General features: G+C 37.8%; 1 protein-coding gene across 2 annotated transcripts in view; it reads left to right on the top strand.

The window, feature by feature from the left end:
• OSBPL11 (oxysterol binding protein like 11) overlaps positions 1 to 15,391 on the top strand; it is a 63,036-nt gene that overhangs the window by 14,585 nt on the left and 33,060 nt on the right. For both annotated transcript variants that reach the window (XM_048870425.2, XM_048870423.2), the window contains exons 2-4: positions 11,578 to 11,646; positions 12,565 to 12,740; positions 13,480 to 13,559. In XM_048870425.2, the coding sequence (XP_048726382.2) occupies positions 11,578 to 11,646; positions 12,565 to 12,740; positions 13,480 to 13,559 (325 nt within the window). The remainder of the gene's footprint in view (positions 1 to 11,577; positions 11,647 to 12,564; positions 12,741 to 13,479; positions 13,560 to 15,391) is intronic.

Here is a 15,391-nt window from a genome sequence, read left to right as displayed (position 1 = left end):
TAATAAATAGGTGTTGTGATGGGAGTCGTCAGATCTTGCTGTTAATCTTCAAGTTTTCTCTTAGCATGCAAGCACTTCTCAGTCTGCTGAAATGTTGCATCAATGTTAATTTTTTTTACTAGATTATTTTTTTGTGTGGAGAGCCATGGCAAGCAGTTTGGGAGTTTGCTCTCTGCTTTAATCTGCCTTACTAAGGTCAGTTTTTGAAACATATTTGCTCCTTGGAACCGGGCATTGGTGTTTTGGCAGAGTTTCTTGAATGAGGCCTGCCTGCATGCCTTTTGTGACCACCTGTGTTCAAGCACTGCTATATATAGTGTGAAGTAAACAAGTTGCACAAAGAATATATCCTGGTTTAGCATCACTGATTTCTCCAACAAAAGGAAGCTGGCCTGCAAGGCTTTGACATCTGCTGTCACTTGACAGAGGGCCAACAGTAATAATACAAATGGACTAATGTTAGTAAGTTGTGGAAAAATAGTTTTACATTTTAATGATCCTTGGACATAACTGTTTAGGTATCTAAAATCTGTCTCTTGAAAAACATCTGAGGCTTTGTCAAGGTTCCTCCCCCACTCTGAACTCTAGGGTACAGATGTGGGGATCTGCATGAAAAACCTCCTAAGCTTATCTTTACCAGCTTAGGTCAAAACTTCCCCAAGGTACAAAGTATTCCACCCGTTGTCCTTGGACTGGCCGCTACCACCACCAAACTAATACTGGTTACTGGGGAAGAGCAGTTTGGATGCGTCTTTCCCCCCCAAAATACTTCCCAAAACCTTGCACCCCACTTCCTGGACAAGGTTTGGTAAAAAGCCTCACCAATTTGCCTAGGTGACTACAGACCCAGACCCTTGGATCTTAAGAACAATGAACAATCCTCCCAACACTTGCACCCCCCCCTTTCCTGGGAAATGTTGGATAAAAAGCCTCACCAATTTGCATAGGTGACCACAGACCCAAACCCTTGGATCTGAGAACAATGAAAAAGCATTCAGTTTCTTACAAGAAGACTTTTAATAAAAATAGAAGTAAATAGAAATGAAGAAATCCCCCCTGTAAAATCAGGATGGTAGATATCTTACAGGGTAATTAGATTCCAAAACATAGAGAACCCCTCTAGGCAAAACCTTAAGTTACAAAAAAGATACACAGACAGAAATAGTTATTCTATTCAGCACAATTCTTTTCTCAGCCATTTAAAGAAATCATAATCTAACACATACCTAGCTAGATTACTTACTAAAAGTTCTAAGACTCCATTCCTGGTCTATCCCTGGCAGAAACTAGCATACCGACAGACACAGACCCTTTGTTTCTCTCCCTCCTCCCAGCTTTTGAAAGTATCTTGTCTCCTCATTGGTCATTTTGGTCAGGTGCCAGCGAGGTTACCTTTAGCTTCTTAACCCTTTGCAGGTGAGAGGAGCTTTCCCCTGGCCAGGAGGGATTTCAAAGGGGTTTACCCTTCCCTTTATATTTATGACAGTCTTGCCCCCTTTTTTTTCTTCAAGGGAGTGTGTGGGCTATGAAGTAATCTGGCTTGTTAGGAAAAGGTACTTGAGTGGTATAGTTTGCCCATCAGTAAAATGGGGATAATTCTTACCTATCTCAGAGGGGTGTTTGTAAAGGAGTTGGAAAGTGCCGTATATAAGGAGCTGCCTAACTTTAGCAGCCTGGAGTGATTCCAAGGGAAGGATGGTTTTGTGGCTAAGACACTGGACTGTGGCTCAGATTTGCTCTGTTTTTTCTCTGCCACAAACTTCCTGTGTTATGTTGGGCAAGTAACTCAGTCTTCTGTTCTGCAGTTCTCTAAGTGTAACCGCCCTTACTTAGAATGATGGTGTGAAGATAAACATGGTCTGACATGAGCAGGTGCTTTGGTGGTGGTGTCCTTGCAAAGTTTATAAATAAATTCCATTAGCTAAGAACTATCAAAGATCAACATTTCCATATAAATACTGTATACAAGTTTGGGCCTGAAGCTTGTTTATCAAGGGAACGCATAAGGGTTCAATCTTGTTTTATGATATATGGACATATTTTGTAAAAGCAGTTACTGCACACCGAGGAATCTCAAAAAACAAAATAAAGGCTTCACAGAGGAGTGCAAAATGAGTTCTTGTTGGATTTCTCTAAAATAGGTGCAAGGATTTCATTGCAACACATGCCTACCTGTATAATATATTTGACATTTATTATAATAAAAGTGGCAGACTACAACTACTACAGGAGAGCAGTAAATGAGGCTAAGATTTTGGCACAAGAAGTTTTAGTAAATTTCACGGCAGAGGTTCAAGGAAAAGTCACAGGAATGTCACCAACATTCCTGGCAGGGGCAATGTGGTTTTGCTTTTAGGCAGATTAGCCATGTACTTCTCATTCAAGGCATTCCACAGAAAACACATTTCATGTCCTTGGTGGCCTAAATATATAGTCAGTGAGATCTTGGAAAAGTTTGGGTCAGGGGAGGGTTTGAGAGCAAGTTGACCCTGCAGCAGCAGTTCCTGGACTCAGCTCCCCACTCTGGACATGAGACCTGATGCCTCTAAACTTTGGGTATCCGCCACTCTGTAGGTGGAGGGGTAGATGGACCAAATTTAATTGGTGTTGTGACCCCATGTGCTAGGTTGCAGTGGCATTCTGATTTGGCCCATCTGCCCCTCCTTCTCCAGCTGCAAGAGGGGTGGATACTGAAAACCTGAGTGGTGCTAGATAGCAACACCTGGAGCAGGAAGCTGGGCCTAGCTCTGCAGCTGAAGTACTTCCCTCTTCTTCCCACAGCCATTTCCAGAATTTAACTAATTTTATTTAGATTCACAATTTCTGTGACCTCAGTGCCAAAATCATAGCCTTAGTAGTAAATATTTATACTGTGGTAGTATCCAAAGGCCCCAGTCGGAATTGGACCACATTGTCGTGTTCCCAGTATATCTTATTTTGGGGTGAAACATCTACACAATGTTCGTGCTGTAATTCTGCTAATACTTTTACTGTATACATAACTCATCTTTTGTAATACAGTGGAAACTATTTTATTAATATTCTTGAAAATATAGTCTTCTAGATTAAATGATTGTTGAGAGATTGGTTGTCTTAATTTTGTTATTTATGGGCCTGAGAATATTGTCAGGACTTTTGTACTCACCCACGAAAGCTCATGCTCCAATATGTCTGTTAGTCTATACGGTGGCACAGGACTACCCCTCTGAAGCTTGTCAGGACTTAGAAATTCTTACATCCAAGTGTATTTACTCCTGCAACTTAGATAAGTTATGAACGGTTGTAACAATTTCAAGTTACTATCCACTTAATAGGATAGTGTAGAGTTTATATTACTGATACTCAAAATCCTTTCCCAAGTCACTTTGAACACTTCACTCACTTTTTCACTGTTACAAATAACTGAATCAGATATGCATATCACAGATTTAGAGTGAATTGTACAAGAAGGTCATTATTTTTATATATTTTTATGCGGTCTTAATATTGATCCATGAAGTACCCTGATAAAGACTTTAAGGACAACCCTATTTTTTTCTGATGTTTTACCACCTATTTTCCATTACTCAGTTAATCTGTGACCAAGCTAATGCCTGAATTTCCAGACCAAATTCTAGAATATTAAAAGCATTCTGTAGATCCCTGAAAAGAGCATACGTGTTATTTTCCACCCAATAAAATAGTGCTGTATTTTTTTTTTTGGACAAAGGTAATTGAAGCAGATACTTATGAAGTTATTGGGAGGTGAACTATCTCCAGTTCAACAGGTTAATCATTAATACTTGGAGGATTTTCTTGCCATGCTGTATTAGGAGGAGATCACCATTTAAATTAGTTTTATTTAACTAAAACAACAACATTATGTATTCTGGATTTTTTTCTTCAACAGCAAACATAATATTTTAACAAAACAAGCGCATGAATTTTTGAATTTAGTCAAACTTGATTTTAAAAAAACTTCAATGTTTTTGTTAAAATTGTTTAACTAAAATAGTTAAATGAAATATTAAAAAAAAATTAAATAGACTGTCAGCCAGGTTAACATGAGAAACTTAAAATATTGGCTTCTGCAGCTGACTCAGTCATCTTCACCTTCATTTTCCTGTTTGTTCATAATCTGGAAAAGAAAAACAAGCTTTCCTGCTTTTTTCAGGTCCCAAACGATTTCTCAATTTGGAATAAATTAGTCCAAAGAAAGAAAATCTTCTTCCTACACCAGCAGAAGAAGTTACTGCTGTTAAAAGTGAGATTATCACTTCAACAGTGTCTGAATCCAAGTGCTTAGGTGACTTCCACCAGTTCACTGGTGTGACTTTCTTTAAAACCTCATCAGCAAACCTATATTTCTTGAATGGCTCTTATTCCCAAACTGGGTCTGCCATAATAGGTTTCCCCTTCTAGTGAGAGAATGGTATGGTAGATCTCAACTCAATGAAGGCTACGCTCAAAAAGACCTCAAGACTTCTGGAATATGCTGCTCAAACAGTTTCACTTTTGTTTCTACTGCCTGTCCCTCCGTTCTCACATTTATCTCCAGACTTCTTCTCCAGATCTATTCCGCCCCAACCATCTTCTATTCATTGAACTTTTTGAAACTTTGCACTTTTAGAGAGAGGTAAGGGATCGACTCTGTAAACAAACTTGCAGAGGGACAATAGGGATGATGTCTGTTATTTCTCTTTTTCTCTCTCTCTCTCTCTTTCACTCTCTCCAAACATTTTTGCTGTTAACAAGCATGTTATCTCTCGAGACACAAATCCACAGTTTGAGAACTGCAAAACAAAGCATCTCTGATGGTATCTTCTAGACTGAACACTGAGTCCCATTGGGTAGATAGAAAAATTAACCTAAATAATCTATACAGAAGCTCCTGGAACCCCATAAAATGGGGTCCCTAATCCATGAACTATTGTTTACAAAACATGTTTACAAAACTTTTCTTAAACATTACATGATTATCTCATACTAAAAAGAAAAGGAGTACTTGTGGCACCTTAGAGACTAACCAATTTATTTGAGCATAAGCTTTCGTGAGCTACAGCTCACTTGAAACCTGTCTCATACTATAGAATTAGAATTTATAATCCCTATTCCATGATGAGACATTATAGCTCAAAGATATATCTAAATTAAAACTATGTTTAGACAGGTTTTTTCCTCAAAAAGCATTTTATCCAAAAAAAACGATTTTAAATAAATGATTTTTATCCACCCTGGTTTCCATGATAGTACAGAATGAAATGTGCGCATATACTTCTGTTTAAAGAGGGCATGACTTTGGCATGGCAACACAAGTAGTTTTAAACCTGGTGAGGAGGCTTAGTCATGAGGCTGATATATGTTGGGTAAATTTTTCCAGCCAAGCTTTAATTATTTCCTTAATTGTGTATCTTACTGGGTGTATCTCGATGAGGGAGTGGATGGTTCATTGGTTAGCTTGGGTTGTGGGAGACCGAGGTGGAATTTCCTGCTGTGCCACAAACTTCGTCTGACCTCGGGCAAGTTATTTAATCTCTGTAAAATGGGAATAATAGCACTTCTCTACCTTACAGGGGTGCTGTAAGGATAAATATATTAAAGATTGTGAGTTGGTCAGATACTAAGGTGATGGGGACTATGTTGCTCCTACTGTACTCAGAAAATGTCGTCTGCTGGCATAGTTTGTGAAAAGTGCTGCTCAGTGTAGGTGAATGTGTGGGAGGCAGGAGACTCCATGTGGGGTTAAGGTAAATTCCACTGTTACTCACTAGAAGTTAACTTAATTCCACTGTGAAAGTCTCCAAGTCACTTCCCTTTTGTATTCATCTGCTGAGCTGCACTTCCCTATGTTTCAGTCAGTGTCCTCGGACTGGGAAGATCACAGCTCTCTGTTTCACTGTTACTTATGTATTTTCATTAATTTTTTTAAACCATCTGATTCACCATCATAATCCGATAAGGTGATTTCCAAAACATAGTATGCGGATTGCCATATTCCTTTACTGGCTGGTTTCCTTTCCTCATCTTGAGGTGTTGCTTGCAGAAGCTACCACTCTGAATTTCCTCACACTTATTTTACAGCATAAGCATGATTTAGATTGTGGTGTCATGAAGCATGGTGGTGGTTCTGTTTTTTCTGAGTGTACGGTGTTCTAAGGGATGTGTAAATGAAAGGCAGGGCTTGATTTATGTTCTGCAGTTGGTTTCATGCCGTGTAAAAGTGGTGGGTGAATCCAGTCGAAGGAGATTGGAGACAAGTTTCAGACCAAACTTTTTAAAAATTGAACTTCATACATGTTTACAAGCAAGCTTGTCCTTTAAAATTTCAAAACACCTTTTTTCTGTCCAAAGTTGTTAAAACTTCACCAAAGTTTAGGTAGCTCTAAATGAGTGCAACTGATTCAAATCTTGATACTTTTTTATTTTGTGTATGCCAATAATATGGTAGCAGTTCTGAAGCATTTTCAGACAGTTTATACCGTTTCTGTTTCTCCCTTAAAAAATTCTGTATTCAGAATATATAAGTCCCTTGTTTTCAGTTGAAACCGATATTTTTACTGAAAAAGTCCTGGGTTTTACAAAAAGTATTGTTCTTTTTCTGATTTTCACCCTACTTTTATATCATTCAAATATATAAAAAATAACTTGCTTTATTAGGAAAATACAATACATTGCAAGAGAGAGATGTATTACGATCATATACTAGTCTGTCTATATGCCAAGCTGCCTGTTAAAGTAAGGCTGTGTAGTAATCTAAAAGATACACACAACAAACAGGCATGCAAGTTCTAAATGTACTGATGAATCTCACACCTATTACGTATACATTCAGACTCTTAGAAGATAACGTTTAAAGGTCTGACACACTAAAATGGAAAGAAAATGAAAATCTGTATCAGGAGACATTTCAGACCACAAGGAACTAATTGAAAATTTAAAAAAACAAAACAAAACCGGAAAACATGAAATTGAGTGTATGCACTACAAATGGTGTGGCCCAATTATTAAATGTAAATATTTATGGGCTAATAGTTCTAAGTCTACAACAGTGAACTGTTTATTCAAATGAAAAGTTTTATTTGGGGATTAGAGATGTATTGTTTTCTTAAACTCAGAGGTGGCACTGTGTTTTGAGTTTTGGTTCTGCAGCAAACCATACTGAATTCAATTAATCAAAGTATTACTCTATGAATACTTTTTACCCCTGTCCCTCCGTCCACCAAAATAACCCCCCCATGTTTACGCAGAAAATTAAGTTTTTTCCACTGATTTTAATCTGTTTTTGTTAACACAGTAATAAACACAGATAAATTCCTGGGAAAAATTAAATAAAAGAACTGAAAATGAAGGGCCCTAAGAATATATGACTGCATGATTCCCTTCCCCGAATGATTTTGTTTTAGACCTGTAGTATTGTTTGAGCAACTATAAATAGTCTGCCATCTTACTGGGGATTCTTTGTTGCAAGGTTACTTTAATGCTGCCACATAGAAGAAAAGGGTGATCCAGCTGGTAACAGCTGGATATGAACTATTAAGCTCGGTTTTTAAATAGGGTGTGGGGGAAAGAGTGGAGGAGATTGTTGTGCTCTAATTAGAGCACGCCCAACCCACTCTGTTCTGTTTTGATCTTGTCTGCAAATATTGCTACTAAAATGTTTTGTAGTTATATCTTAGAATGAATCATGGACTAACTCTTATTTTGGGCAGGTTTCCTCATGATTAAAGTGAGGAATTTTTCAGAGTCTGAGTGAATTGCTTCAAAATAGATTGTATGGGGGAGGGGCAATGAAATTTGGTGTAGTCAGTCCAGTGCTCTATGCAGACACTAAAGTCCCGTTTATCCACACAAGCAGGAATGGCAGTTGCAGTAGGACCACAAGATTCCTCCTATCATGCTCACTCAGCTACTGCATCCCACTCTGGAGAAGAAACAGAAATGGGAACATAATTATTTCCCAAACCTGTCAATGTTCTGTAATTCTTCTAATGGTTTCTGGCATGTTTGTGTTACATAGACATCTATTGATTTAGGAACTAGACTAAGACAACAGAATTGATTTCTATAATATGGGCTTCAGAACAGCAATTGGTCTTTAGTGCAATTCTGCAGTGCCTGTACCCATGCGTCAGTGACACCTTCAGCAGCTCAGAGCACTTACCTACTGGCTGTGTGCAGGCTCACGAGCCACAGAGGCAGTGCTCAGCAGGTCTGAGCTCTGCCCATTGCTTCCTCCACCCTCCAGGTTTACTGCCCCAACCTCCAGGGCAGCAGCAGAGGAAGTTACAACTGTAGAATGAAAAATACATCTTCAGTAACACTTTCTAAAACATGTAGACTTTGTCCATAGGGATTCTCTTGCTATATAGAAAGGACACAAGCAGCGGTTGGTTAGTGTCCGGCACATACCTCAATGAATTTACTTTACTGGAAGTTGTCACAACAGTCAGTTCACTGCCTGAGCAGCATCTCTGTATTCCTGAGCAGTTTAAAACAGAAAACACAAAAGGATTATTAGTTAGAGGTTACATAGACAGGCAGCTCACTCTTCTACTTAACTCGTGAATATGTACTTAACTCCCCTGGGTTCTCCAGCACCTATTATTCTCCTCACTCTTCGAAGAGTGAATCATCCTCAGGATCCTTGACAGCATTACTTGGGGAAGGGAAGATGAGGAACTTACTATAGGCCATAATGAGGGACCCAAAAAGATGTCTTCCCTCCAGATCTAGAGCATACCTGTCTCTCCCTCCTAGAAGAAAACACTGGGGAATGGAATTGTTGTTGCAGCTATGAAAGGTGGGGGAGGGGAATAAACTGTTTTCAACATGAAAAGATCAAATAAACGTGTGTGTGAGCGCACACACGCTCACAAAATCCGCAAGCAGCGTCACCCAAAGACAGTGGAATTCATACTATATACCAGGCCTTGAAGCCTGGGAGTGGTGTGGCAGGAGTTGCTGGACCTCCTCCACCGTGGCATCTTCTAGTGTCTCATGACTCATGTAGATCCTCAGATGTAGGACGGAACCATTCAAAACATCCACCGGACAAACCAAAAACATGGAAGTTATTAACTGGGTCCAAGGAGGCATTCATGGAATTGTGGGCTGGGGGAACAATTCTGAGGCTGTACGATATTTAAAAGGGGGGGGGGCTGTGTGTGGACATGGTGTACTGTTTGAAACAGGATGGAGCTAATTTTTCACTCACAATATTGCAACTTCTATTGGTTCTGTCACACCTGTTTAAATTGCTGTGCTGCAATTCTCTGATGAAAAGGAGGCTTGAATGACCTGTTTTTGTGCAGAATGGATGGAGTTGGGAAAGGAACCAGTCACTGGGTTTCTATAGAATACTTTTTGACATGAGAAATGTTGGTAGATTTTCAATAATGTTAGGCAATTCTTTCTTATGTTCTCTCTCTAAGATGAATGTTTCAGTCCTTATGTTTTGTCTGTTATTTACATGCTCTCTGGGCATAGTTCTGAAAGGAAAGAACTTTGATGGAGACTACCAAAGGGGGAAAATAGGTCCTCATTTATTAAAAGTTGCAGTCATTTGTGTCCTCCAACACAGTTTCTACATTTTGTGTGTGATAGAGTTAATTGTCCAGCTGCTTTAGCAAAATCATGATGCCTTTAGGAAAGTGTCTGTCTGTCTGGTAGACTAGGATCCTCTCCTCAGCCCTATGTAGACCTAGTTTTGTAATGCTATATGACCACATGCAACTATAGCCACTTGTGTTTTATAGGTCACAAGCCAGTTGCTACATAAAATTAAATTGACCTACTTTTTTTTCTTTAAAGCTCTGTGCTTCAGATGTGCCATTTTTAATGTACTATAATTGGGTGAAAGAATTAGTGCCATTTGTTTTGATTTCCTCTGCAAAAAAGAAAAATTTAAGAGTATTATTCATAAACTGAATACCTTCATAGAGACAAAGTCAGCAAGACCTCTTACTGGAATAATGATTTAGCATGTTACTTTGGATTGTCCGATTAGGTATGTCATAAAAAAGACTTTAAGATGTAATTGGGTGTAATTTTTCTACATAATGTTGAAATAGTAAGAATTTCACATATATAAACAGTTTAACATTGTCATATTAGTGAAATCTTTTGGAAACAAAACGTAGGCAACAGATTGATTTGTGCATACAGACAAAGATTTTCCACTGTGCCTAGCAGTCTTTGTTAATGAATGGATTTTACATTAATCCCTTGACTTCAGTAGCCATATTCTGCCAGCATATGTTCTTTTAGTAAAGATGAAAAACTTGTTTACTTATCAGTAAGTTATCTAGGTAAGGTGTTCCCATATATTCTGAATTCTGGGCAATGTAAGAACCATCAACTACTATAATAAGGCAAACGTTTGAGATTTAATTAGAGGTTTAACTATGATGAAAATATTATTAGAGAATTATCTTTATAATTCTCTGTAAAAGTAAACAATTATCATTGCAGCCAGTGATTGCAGTCTTATGAGACCTGGATTCAGTTCCTGGTTCTGCTGCATATTTCCTCTGTGATGGTAGGCAAGTCACTTAATCTTTCTATGCCTCAATTCCTCCACTGTAAAATTGAGAACTTCTTCCACCCTTTGTCTTGTCTATTCGGATTGTAACCTCTTCCGCAGTAACTATATTTCACTGTGTGTGTGCATGGTGCCTAGCACAATGGGGCCTACAGGAACTACTGTAATACAACTCTGATCTGGTCTCATAAGAAGACCATCCCTAACAAGTACATTCAGAGTGAGTAACTATTTTGGCAAATATATACTAATAGTTCTGTATATGGAGCTTAATATTGCGAAGTACTGACTGCCCTCATTGCCTCTTGTCTTCACTGGGAGATAGTGCTGAGCTTCTTACAGATTTGGGCCCCAGAAGAGAAGTTATTTGTTTATCTTTTGTGCCAAATTGTTGTAAAACAAATGGTGAAGACATTTTAATACTTTAAAGTATTTCTTAATGTGATCTGAAACTATCTCTTGGGTTTCTCAGAGCATCTTCTTTATTTGCAATATGGCAGTTTTAGTGTAGTTGTTGATTGTTCTGGAAATTCAACATAAATAGAACTTTATTTACTTAATTAGTAGTGCCTAATGACAGATTTCTTTTTAATTACTGAGATTAATATGGGTCTTTTTTAAGGTGGTAAAAATTAATTTTGTGTAGAAACTCAAAACTACCCCCCCCCCCCCCCCGAGAGAAGAGGGGTGGGTAGGCAGGCAGGTGTCATAAATAGTATATTGACTACTTAATATTGAAGCATCATAAATGTATCCAGAAGTGTCTATTTTATGTTACGGATCCAGACTGTCTTTCATTGCTTCAACAATATTGAAAATTTTCATTCTTTAGTTTTACTGATAGTCCAATAAGTCTGCTTAAAGTTTCTTTATTCTGCAGTAAGCCTGCAAAAACAAATTCAGACAAATTCTCCTTCTTAAAATAAATTTTGAGCAGTTTGCTGAAAGTGGATTTTAGACTGCATAAATGAAAATCTAGATCTTCTACTTTAATGGTTTTAATTGTTACTTTATTTGGTCTCATCTGACTGGTTTTTGTCTTGTTGTTTTTCTAACAGTGATCACATGGAAAATATTTATGGCTATTTAATGAAATATACCAATCTCGTCACTGGCTGGCAATATCGGTAAGTCTGATTTTTGTTTTTTTGTAGCATTTTTTTAACAAGGTTGATTGACATTATCTAAATCGATATGTTTTTCACACAGTTTTTTTTTCTGCTCAGCAATTAACATAATGGAAAATACTTTTATGTATTTTTCAGATTTAATATGGATTAAACCAACAAGTAGATAAGAGATGGACCTGCTACATCCATATTAGGGATAACATTTTGTTTTAGCATGTGACTGAGAGATTAATGAAAAGCAGAGAGGGACTACTAAGCATTTCAATGGCCTTTTTTGGTTGCTGTGATGTATGTGTGTAAGGGGGGGTATTCAGCAACGCTTTCTCAAACTTTTCATGGCACTACAACAATACAACCAACGTTGTGGCTGGAGGCACAAGCTGTCTAATGCAGTATGTTGCACAACAGTAGTGGCAGAGAGTTGAGCTAAGGACACCTGTTGAAATACCTTCTATTGTGTGCTGCATAAGTTGTGAGTGTGTCTATTCCTAACTAGCATTGGTCCAGTGATGGAAATTACACTCCCCTATCTTTGTAGCTAGTATTGCTTTGTCTTAAAGTTTCTCATATGCACAGTGCTAAGTCTTCCAAGACTGCGTTCCTGAAGTATCATAAATGTACTTTTAATTTACTTAGTGACAGTTCACGTACACCATGCAAAGGTTTGATCTTTAAAGAATCTTTGTATGAGTCTAATCTTGGGCAATTTTAAGCTATAGCTAGTATATTTGGTGAGGTTGTGTTGGCAACTTGTGGTATTTGCATAAACCATTTGACGTCTCCTGGTCCGATTAAAACAAAAACGAATTCTCCCCAAACTTATGTGGAGATAGTTTTGGTTGGGTGATGATTATTTATATTAAAAATATGTGTGTTAGTTTTATTTTATAAATGGACTTTTTATCACAATCACAGATTTTTTGTTTTAAACAATGAAGCTGGCCTGCTGGAGTACTTCGTGAATGAACAGTCTAGAAATCAAAAGCCCAGAGGTACCTTGCAGCTAGCTGGAGCTGTAATTTCACCCAGCGATGAAGACTCGCATACCTTCACCGTTAATGCTGCTAGTGGAGAGCAGTATAAACTAAGAGGTATGACTTAAGTTCTTGGACAGAAGATTTTTCCACTAGAGGATACTCCTGCCTCCTATATGTGGTTGTAGTTTTTGTGTTTGGTTGTCTCTTTGTTTGCTTTAGAAACATATGAACAAAACTGCACACACAGAATATAATATCCTAATTTTTTGTGTGTGGCACCCCAAAATCTATGGGATGGTGATTGGTCCAAGACCATAAATCTGATATGGGGAGGAACCTCAATAGACAGTCCCTTAAATTCTATATTTCAGTGTTTCATAACTTATGTTAGGTAACTTTTGCTGGTGGGAAGAGAGCCAGCCAATAATTCCAATGGAAAAAAGCTTCAAGTATCAGTGATTGGGAACCACTGCTATACAGGCATCTTAGTCTAGAGCCAGGGAAAAGACTTTTATGGAAATTTGGGCTAAAGTCTTTTTGTTCCTATTCCCTTGAGGCTCACCATTGCATTCTTCCTGACCTGTGTATGTTTCCTGGTATCATGTGTAGATTTACCAAAGAGGAAATTGTACATTCCTTCTGAAGGACAATAAAACTAGGATATGGTATTGGTTCCATGCACTATATAAATAGTTTTATTTGGTTTCTCTCTTTACCCAGAGAGAGAAAAAAAGCTTATCATGTACTAGTGCTACATTAGTGTTATTTTAAAGGAATAAGAAAAATTATCTGTACTCTTGCCTATACTTCAATTTTTGTTCCTGTAAAATTATTTTTGTTTGCTTTTTATCAGCCACTGATGCTAAAGAACGGCAGCATTGGGTTAGCAGACTTCAGATATGCACGCAGCATCACACAGAAGCAATTGGAAAGGTACTGCATGATTTTAATGTGTTCTTGAATAAAAACATATGAGAGAATATTCATGTTCTTTATCAGTTAGGGTCTGTGGTAAAAGTAATTGAAAACTGATATATTCTATTAATCCATGAGCCAGATAAGGTTAAGGAGAAATCTGAAAAGTTCCCAATACTTAAAGAGGAAACATGAGTGTGGCTGAGTACACTTGACATATAGTCTGGAGTAGAAATGGCCTTTTCCTAGAATATGTAATATGATACTATGAACTGGTGAAGGTACTGCAGCCTGTGAAGGGTTAACAGGTCCCAGCTGGTCATATTGCTGATAGTACAGAGTATAAAAGGAAGAGGAAGCTGAAGCCCCTGGGGGTTTTAAAGCTGAGTGTTTTTCATGGCTTGTTTTGTGGGTAACCCCACAAGCCCTGAGGAAAGGGCCATAAAAGGACTAATGGTTGGAGCTTGATTTCTCCTTCATTGATTGTTTATACCAGATATATTTTACAGGTACATTTTAGGATGAAACTTGGAGTTTAATGACTTGAGTTAACATTTGTGTCCTAACCTCAAGTGTACAATAAAATTGTTCTAGCAACATGCTATAAATCACCTGATGTTTTTATTTTAATTTTCAGTGATTTTAAAAACCATATTTTACTCCTAAGGCATTTCTAGAAATGTTGTTTTTTAAAAAGTCAATGTTTATTTTTATTTAGTTTTTAAGTTTTGTAAACTAATTCCTGTATTGACCTGCTGACTAGACGGGGAGTAGCATAGCAGACATCTGATGAAAAGGTATTGTTCACTGTGTCATGCAATTCCTAATTTTAGCAGGTCCATTTTAAAGGTATGACCCTGAGTGAATTGAGGGTGAAGGAATAAGACTTCAGGAGTTCGTTTATGGCAGTGATACAATGCAGACATTCATCAAGGTGAAAATGTTTGTGGGGAGGTCACATTCTTTTATTTAACAAGGATATCTTGCTGCAGCAAGGGTGAATGTTATCTCGTAAGACAAGAAGTCAGCTCCACCACATTATTGTACTTAGGCTGTTTTTGTATTTGCCCCCCCAATACATTTCTACTAAAGTTTTGTTATCTGGATAGTTTTCAATACTTGAAAAACTCAGGGAGTGTGGCTATATTGAATACAGCTTTTGGTCCTAAATTTCTTGGTTTTAGAACTTGAGTTTTGAATTGTAGCTCAGATTTCCAGTTGTAATTTTCATTTTTTGCTTGGCTTGTTTAAACGGAAAATTTGTTTATGTCCAAATTAATTCCCCTGAATTAGATTTCTTTTTTTAAAAGGCAACTCCATAAGTCCATGTTCCTTGAGAGGACTTTCTAGCAAGCCTGATGATTAAGGCCTGCTAGCTCCTTTCACAATCCATTTTCAACACTTTGTTGATTTAGGGTATACGTGGACTGTACGTTATAGAAGTATATTCTTAAATTTTTGCTTCATTTAACCTAAAATCTGGGGAGAGGGGGAAAAAAATCCAAAATCTAAGGTCCTTCTAAAGCAGGATTAACTCCTTGTGACTCCCCTATCATCAGACTGCGCCCTGGTTTAAGTTACAAACTTATGTCGTTATAACTATGGTATAAAATCCACATCCCTGAGCGACATAGTTATACCGACCTAACTCCTGGTGTAGACAGAGGGAGGGATTCTCCTATCAACAAAGCTACCAATTCTCCTAGAGGTTGAGTACCTACGCCGATGGGAGAAACTTTCCTGTCAGCGTAGGTAGCGTCTTCACAAAGTGCTGTGGCACTGTAAGTATAGACAAGTCCTGCATGTGTTTCACTTTGTCTTCTAAATGGTTGTAAATGAAATTCTTCTCT

The sequence above is a fragment of the Caretta caretta genome, chromosome 11 (assembly GCF_965140235.1).
Source record: "Caretta caretta isolate rCarCar2 chromosome 11, rCarCar1.hap1, whole genome shotgun sequence".
NCBI classification, from domain to species: Eukaryota; Metazoa; Chordata; order Testudines; family Cheloniidae; genus Caretta; species Caretta caretta.
This window is presented reverse-complemented; position numbering and strand designations above follow the sequence as displayed.